Consider the following 8706-nt stretch of genomic DNA (forward strand, 5'->3'; position numbering starts at 1 on the left):
CTTTCAGGACATGATTATAGTACCAATAGATTCAGTATAGGTCCTAGTATAATTCTCCCCTCAAACCCAATAATAGTAATTTTGAACCTAACTTAGAAAAACTCTAATATCAACAGGGAAACTAATATATAACACTTTTAATATTATATTAAATAATATATTATAACTATGGTCATTTTTATGCGGGTGCGCACATATTAACTGAAATAAATCACATTAATTTTTTGATGATTGTTTTCATAGTTTTTTTTAGATTATTTCAAGAACTGTTGGAGTGATTTTGAAAAAGAGGTGATATTTGAAATCTGCATTTAAAAATGTATAGAAACTACTTGAGGCCTATCCAAAAAAATTCACTTTAATCCCTGAAAAAATGTTGTATCAAACGAGTTAAGTAGAAAAGATCTATTAAACTACACCGGACTGTAAGAAATGGAGGTCAGATTCTTGCTCAGTGTTGAAAATTATTTCGGAAATTATATGTCGCATTCAACAAGGTTATACGTCATTTTTGTTGATCAATTTGACTTTCTAATTTTCAATGTTTCTACCTATAACTAAATATATTTCATACCTTGAAACAGATAAATCCAGTAAATCTGCAGAATGACTGACAAATAGTCTGAGACAAACACCTGATCTTCCATCGAAACATCTTAGAATGCCGTCTAAACTTGCGGCCAACAGTATTGTGGTCCCTTCTTTCCACATTAATTTATTTATCCCGTCTTCCAATTCGATTTTTTGTCTGACGGTTTGCTTCGCAACATCCCAGATGAAAATTTCTCCATTCAGAGTGCCAGTAGCGGCTATTTGATGCTCAGGATCTTTATGCCAAGCTACTGTCTCTACATAATTGCCTTTTTTAACTTCTTCCATTGCACCCTCATCTTCAACATTATTTGAATCCGTTATTTCTCCAAGATCTTGAAGGACGGATAATACCTACGAATAAATTAATCATTAAACCAAGGTTTATAGTTATTCTTAAGAACCTAATTCAAGTTTTTTTTTCACGGTTGCCCAGGTGAACAAAAAAGTTTTTGTAGGTCACCTTTTTGGTGCATCAATTAATGAAATAGGCGTTTGTTATACATAAAAAAATGAGCCATTGCATGTTTTTATTGGCAAACACTTTTTATGAAAGCAGAACCATAAATGAACAAATTATTTCTTTTTTTTTGCAAACATAAATTGTCGCATGAGAATTAGAATACGTCATGTCTACTGACTGGATAGTTGAGAAACTAAAGTCCGGTATACCCTAGTACAATTTTTAGAAATATGAAATATATCATAGAAATTATAAATAATATGAAATAAGGAACGTACACAAATTTTGATTCAATTGATAATTTAATATAACCTAACTAAACCAAAGAGCTATTTTGATAAATTTGGGCTATTAATGAAAATTATTAAGTAATGATTAACTGCTTAAAAATATTAAAAACGCTACAATGAATGTTATATTACAAATCGATAATATTGTTCAAATTGTCACATGACATTAACTGATGTCCAACCTCAGAATGAAATTTGGGAGTGGCTAACAAATTTTAGGCAATTAATTCGTATATTAAAGAAGATTACATAAAAATCAACAACTAGTTGTTAAGAAAACTATATTTGCATATAATTTTTCATTTATCTCCCTAATACCGCATATACTGTATGCATATATAACAATAATAATCATTTTTGTATTTTTTAGAAAATGGATAGTTGTCCTAATTTTCAAGACTAGTCTACACCTTTTTCCGACGCCCCAAATTTTTGAAACAACAAGACACTGCTTAAAAAATCCATGCAATGTAAATCACATAAGGGACCGTACTTAAATTACGAAACAGCTCAGGGGGAGGGGTCGATACACTTTGTTACGGTAGGGGGTGGGGGTCCTTCACTCATGTACGTAATTTTTGCAAATTCGCAAGAAACTTTATGCTGAAGATTATCTTTTTAGTTATAAATTTTATTATTTGCTTGAAAATTTAACCATTTTCTTAAGAAAACATCCTTTTTAGTTGCAAATTCAACTGTTTTCTTTTTGGAATTTATCTCATTGGTTTAAAAATTTAACTCGTTTCGTTGAACATTAACCTTTTATTTCAAAATCATATTTCATTGCTGATAAGTCAGCGGAAATCTTTTTTTGGATAAAAACTATTTTTTCTGAAAATTTGTCTTTTTGATTCAAAAGTTCATATTTTTTAGGAGAAATGTTGCATCTTTCTTGGATAAAAATGCAACTGTTTTGTTGAAAATTCAACTTAGAAAATTTACTTTTTGTTCTAAATTCGTAGTTTTGTGTTGAAAAGTCAACAGAAATCATTTTTGATGAAAATTCAACGCTGGTTAAAATATAATGTTTTTTAGTTAAAAAATTGACTATTTAGCAGAAAAGGGACTTGCTGTTCACAATTCTTATTCTGATGTGGAAAGTGAACTGGAATCTTCTTTAGATGAAAATTTAAGAACTTTTTAGAAGGTTTTTTTTTCTTTAGAACCATCTGTTTTAGAAGAAATTTCATATTTCTGAAATAAAAATGCAACTGTTTAGTTGAAAATTCAACTCTTTTTTGAATGTTTGTCTTTTTAAATTTTAAATTCATATGCTTTAGAAGAAGTGACATCTTTCGCGAATAAAAATGAAACTGTTTATTTGAAAATTCAACCGTTTTCTTGAAGTCATACTTTTTGGTTAAAAACTCTACTGTTTTGTTAAGAATTTAACTATTTCGTAGAAAATGTACTTTTTATTCAAATTTAATATTTTGGCGTTGAAAAGAGAACTGAAATTTTTTCTTGATAAAAATTCCATTATTTTGTTGAAACTTTGCTTATTTAATAAGCCCTGAAGAAGTCAACTGCAATGTTCACAAAACGCCCGCAAAACTCGTAATTTTTTACACAAGTGAAACCCGAAACATCTCTTGTCATCAAAATGACTCATCGTGAAAGCATTAAATCTATTTTTGATGTTTTAAATTGAAAATTCTTCTGTTTTTAGAGAATTTTCATCTTGCTTGGATAAAAATTCGAGTTTTACATTCTCATTCATGAGAGTGTAATGTAATCGTCCAAATTTTCGATCTCTGGTTTTTAACGGATCTTTACGTTTCGGAACTCACAGAATCCGAAAATCATACAATTTTGATCGGTGTCTGTCTATCTGTATGTCTGTCAGCAGTGGCGGACTAAGTACCCATGGGCGCGGCCGGGGATCCAATACTGGGGCGACTCCATAAAAAAAGGTTTGATCAAACAACAAAATAATGAAAACTAAAACATTCTGCTTTGTGGTATAACTATGCAAGTTACAATTCACCCACAGTGAAAATATGTATGTTTCAACACTCGTGTATATAATGCATTATAATTATATAAATGTAATGAAACAATACATTCTTCAAGGTAGCTGAGAATAAAATTTAGAAATAAGCAACAAAAATATGAAATTATTCATTATAAATCAAATTTGTACTTTATTTTGCAATAACTGAATAAGCAATCCCGGGCTTGGGGGGCGCCAAACCAGGTGGGTGCATCCGGGAAACCCCAGCTGCGCCCCCATGCCAGTCCGCCACTGTCTGGTATGGTTACCTGAATGTTGCAGCCACGCTAACTTTTGAAGGATTTGTCCAATTAAATCAGCCTTTGGTGCACTTTTTAATGTTCCCAAAATGAAGGCTAAGTTCGTTAAGCAGATGTTTCCAACCAAAATTTAAAAATTTAGAGCATTTGCAAAATTTGAAACAACAAAATTTTCAAATAAAATATTTTTTGCTAAGGTTTCTTATAGATGGGTAGAATACTTGAAAATTATCCAAATAAAATTTTAATTTCGATGAAAATTAGAAAAATTATATACTTTAAGAAATTTTGAAAATTTTCAGAATAATAAAAAATATTTTTCTAAAAGATTAGAAAATTTCATTTTAATTCAACACTAGATATCAAATATATTTAGAAACTATGTCAGTTCAATTTTTCGATTAGACAAAAATTCAAAAAGTTCGAGCTTTTTCAATATTTGAATAAAAATTTTTATGAGTTTTAGAGATTTTTGTCAAATTTTCTGATACGCGTCAAAAAGAATTGCGAATTATCCTAATGCCATTTTTAAATTCGATAAAACTTCAAAAAGTTATATGCTTTTCAAATTTTGAAAATTTTCTAAAAAAGGAAAACAAAATTTTTAATAGGTTCATAAATATCAATCCAAATTTCTACTAGATGTAAAATATATGTTTTTTTAAACTATTATCCTGAAATTTTTTAATCAGACGAAAGTTCAAAAAGTTGAATCAGTTTCAAAAATATGCAATATTGATTTTTAAGAGATCCATAACTTTAAAACGTTATTTTTAGTAGATTTTAACAAGATTTACCAATTGTCTTGAAGTTTTTCAAGTGGACACGAACTATCGAGCGCGAAGTACGAGTTTCATAATGAGAATGTAATCGTACAAAACCGTACAAAAACAAGCGCGAGGGCGAATCCGCGCGCCCTAGGCGCGAGCGCCGCGACAATGAGAATGTGCCAGCGCAGCGGGCATATTTTTTTAAAGATTTGCTTGAATTGCTTTGTTAAGAAATTCGTCTTTTTTTAAGGTTTATATTTTTATTTGAAAATTCATTTCCTTGTTTGTAATTTTAAATAAGGTGTTGAAAAATAATATTTTTTAATTGATAATTTGACTACTTGGGTAAAAGTTAAACTACATTGTTAAAAATGTATGTTTCAACTGAAGGGTCTTTAGTAAAAAATTTAAGTTTCTAGTGGAAGAGCCTTTTTCTTTGGCTTAAAATTAACATTTTAACTAAAAATATAAATTTTTTTATTTTTTTAACATTGATTTTTTTAGTCTAAAATTCTCCTTTTAAAAAAAATCATTTTCTTTATTTGAAATTTCATTTTTCTTGGGTAAAAATGCATTACTTTCGTGGAAAATTAATTTTTTACTGAAAAGTGATATTTTTGGTTTGAAAATTCAATTATTGTACAGAAAAATCTTCTTTTGGCTTAAAGGTTTAACAATTTAGATTAAATTTTATTTCCTTCTTGAGTGAAAAATTTTTATTTCTTGAAAATCCGTCTTTTTGGTTTAAACAACTTTATTTATAAGTTTCATCTTTTTTTATTTAAGTATAAACTATGACGCTTTTTTTGTTGGGAATTTATCTTTTTAGATTTGAAAATTCAATTATTATGTTACAAATTTAATAATTTTGTTGAAAATTAAAGTATTTTTGTTAAAAAGCCGTCTTTTATAGTAGAACATACATGCGTGTGTGTGTTAAAAAGCAATAGCCTCGATAAAATTCGCTGACTTTTGAATGGTAGGTTATTATGCTAACTGATGCTAATGAGTGACGCGATAATAAAACACGGCTGTATGGGATTATTGATATTTAATAACCTAAATGCAACGCATTGTAGTCCGTAATGACTCAATGACATACAATGAATTAAATTTAACGTTTTTTTTCAAGCTTACCTTGCCAGTTTGTGATGAACTAATTATTGTTTTGCCATCTAAAGCAGCAGACAATATTAAATTGTTATCTACGTAGCAATCTAGTGCAAGTACAGCTTCGGTGTGTCCAAAATCTTTCGCGATAGTGAACATAACAGAGTTCGATTTTAAATCCCATATACGTATGCTTCCATCTTTATAACCGACTGAAAGTCTTACACCTGTTATAAATTAAAATTCTGGTATTCAGAAGAATTTTTAAACTTATCAGTAAGAATCCTCACGACTATTTATTTGCTAAAAGAAACAAATAAATGCGAATTTGTATTCTTAATCTTATTGATATTATACAATACCGTCTGGCAATAATGCAGCCGTCTCAAGGCGTTCTCCACTGCCAGGCAAAATTTTACATTCCCCACTTGGAACTTTCCACATGTAGATCTCGCCTGTAATAGAGCCGGCAAAAAGAACATTCGCTGCCGAATGCCACTGCATCCACTAGTGTCAAAAATGTTTTTGCTCGTTAAATATTACTTTGAAAGAGCTATTAAAAATGGGCCTGAAAAAAGTGTTTTCTTACAGTCATATCATCCATTTCGTATTTCCATATAACACTTTTGTCGCTCAATTTCCACAATTGTATAAAACCGCCCATGTCACCAGTTGCCAAATACGAATCGTCATGATTAAAGTCTGAAAATGTGACACTGTCTTTGTGGCCTGTGCATTCAAGTATAATATCACCTGAAACGGTATCCCAAACAAATGCTTTGTCATCTTCTCCGCCAGTTGCTGCCAAATTTTCGTTTTTACTCAAAGCCCCACAGAAAACTGATCCTGAAATAAAAATTGGATGCAGCATTGAATTCACTGAGGAAAAAAATTCTGTTGCATAAAAAGTTCGCACTCTCGTGCTCGGCCAAAACCAGATCCTATTGATTCAAATGGATATACTACCGATATTCACAGCATGACTGTCAAGCCGAAATAAATAATTATTGTTTCATTGAATATTCATTTAAATCAATAGCATCTGCGTTTGACCGAGTCGAAAGCGCGCACTTTTCATTCAACATAATTTTTTTCTCAATGTAAAGAAGGATGATAGCCAAAAAACATCATAATTTCCTCCTTTGTTTCATCAAGAACTTACTGAATCAACCTTAGCAAAAAAAAAGACATTTCATGCTACTTATAATCGGATACGAATTTTTATTGATCCATTATAACGTTTGCTAAGAAAAAGGTGTCGTTAAATTATCACTATATTATTAGGAAGTAATGAATCACGCACGCCTTTTAATTATGAAGAACAATATCGGATGCTATCGACTAAATTCTCAGGATTCTTAGGCTTGTTACAAGGAACAATTAGGGTGGCTATTTTAAGCACAGAAAAAAATTGCCGGTCATTTCCTGGTTCGCAAACATTTTCCACAGTTAATGACATTTAAAAAATCGAACTCCAAAGTCAAAAATGTTTCCATTTAAAGTAATAAAAACTGAGTTGCAAATTTAAATTACATTCAAATGCTTAATAATTTACACGTATAAAATGGAAGCTACTAACACTTTTTAACTGAACAATTTTAAATTAAATGCAGTTAAACTGCTAAATTAACATTTTTAAACTCTTGTACATTATAGAGTTCAAAGACATAAATTCAGTTCGCAAAATAAAAGTTCTTAAAATGCTTCAAAGTTTATTTTAAAATTTTGAAGCATTTACATTTTGTTTTACATTGTTTCAAATTTTTTATTATTTTTTAACATTTTTCAAAACTTCTAAACATCTTTTAAAATGTTTCGAATTTTTCGAATAATTTTTTTCAACCCTGCAATAAGAATTCCTTAAAATTTTCCACATTTATTTTTGAAAATGTTGTAAATCTTTCTAAATCTTTGAAATATTGTCCTCAAATTAATTTTTTAAACTAAAAAATGATTTTTAGTTTTCCTAGGAAAGGTTTTTTATTCTTCCGAAGCCTTTCAAAATTCTTAAAAAGTTTCGGTTAAAATTTTTTGAAATCATTTCAATTTTTAATTAATTTTGAATTTTTTTCAATTTCTGAATATCTCTTTAACTTACTTGAATTTTTCTTAAGAATAATATGTGTTCAATTGTTATTTATGCATCTCAATTCAAGAATTAGACATAGAAATTACAATTTTTTAAATAGAACAATTAAAGTTGTCACGTTCAAAGTTTATTTTTGCATATTTAATGTATCAGAACTGATTTTCAATTAACAGCCAGATGTTTCTAAATATTAGGTAACTGATATTTTACTTAATTAAGAAATTTCAAATTAAATGGTTCAAAAATAGAATATTTTTAATTTAATAAAATCCTTTAATTATGATTATTAAAATTAAAAAGATGTTGGAAAGCGACGTTATTTGCCTGAGTTATTTGTTAAATCTTTTTAATAACGTAATGGATTTTAAGAAAATACACAAATAAATGTAATCAAATAATAAATGTAAAATGAAGATAACTCACAGGCAAATATAAATCTGATTTCAATTCTTAACCTCACTTTTAAAAGAAAACACATGTCTTTTTTGCCGCATTTTAATTTAACAAATTTTCATTTATATCATTTTTTACCATTTTTCATAGAACAACTGAGAAAAGGAGAACTTAGGATTCATAAAATACTCAAATTAAAATTATTTCTTGAAAAAAAGATTGTACTCCATCTTCACTCCATTGGGAATCGAACCACAAAACTTCTGATTTCCGGCCAGGTGCTTTTCCAATTAAGCTATTAGAGGGAACAGAATAAGAACTCTTAATTCAAAAAAATAACGCTAATTTTTAGCTAGGTGTTAATAATACAAGTAATTATTTTTTAATTTATCTGCTATATCATCAGAGATTGTACCTTACCGACAGTATATCAAACCTCCAAACCATGAAGGCAGACAATCTACACTATATCGATCAAGTTAAGAATCTTCAATAACAGAGATGGAACATAATATTTTCAAATTAAAATTATTTCTTGAAAGAAGATCCTACTCCATCTTCACTCTTCGATTCCCAATGGAGTGATGATGGAGTAGGATCTTTTTTTCAAGAAATACTTTTAATTTGAAAATATTATTTACCATCTCTGTTATTGAAGATTCTTAACTTGATCGATATTGTGTAGATTTTCTGCCTTCATGGTTTGGAGGGTTGATCTACTGTCGGTAAGATACAATCTCTGATGAT

At 29.1% G+C, this 8706-nt stretch overlaps 1 protein-coding gene across 5 annotated transcripts in view; it reads right to left on the reverse strand.

Moving 5' to 3' along the window:
- LOC117174181 (angio-associated migratory cell protein) overlaps positions 1–8706 on the reverse strand; it is a 13362-nt gene that overhangs the window by 606 nt on the left and 4050 nt on the right. For all 5 annotated transcript variants that reach the window (XM_033363025.1, XM_033363024.1, XM_033363023.1 and 2 more), the window contains 4 exons: positions 6067–6323; positions 5840–5984; positions 5505–5704; positions 575–945 (listed from right to left, as the gene is read on the reverse strand). In XM_033363025.1, the coding sequence (XP_033218916.1) occupies positions 575–945; positions 5505–5704; positions 5840–5984; positions 6067–6323 (973 nt within the window). The remainder of the gene's footprint in view (positions 1–574; positions 946–5504; positions 5705–5839; positions 5985–6066; positions 6324–8706) is intronic.

Source organism: Belonocnema kinseyi, chromosome 6 (assembly GCF_010883055.1).
Source record: "Belonocnema kinseyi isolate 2016_QV_RU_SX_M_011 chromosome 6, B_treatae_v1, whole genome shotgun sequence".
In the NCBI taxonomy this organism is placed as follows: domain Eukaryota; kingdom Metazoa; phylum Arthropoda; class Insecta; order Hymenoptera; family Cynipidae; genus Belonocnema; species Belonocnema kinseyi.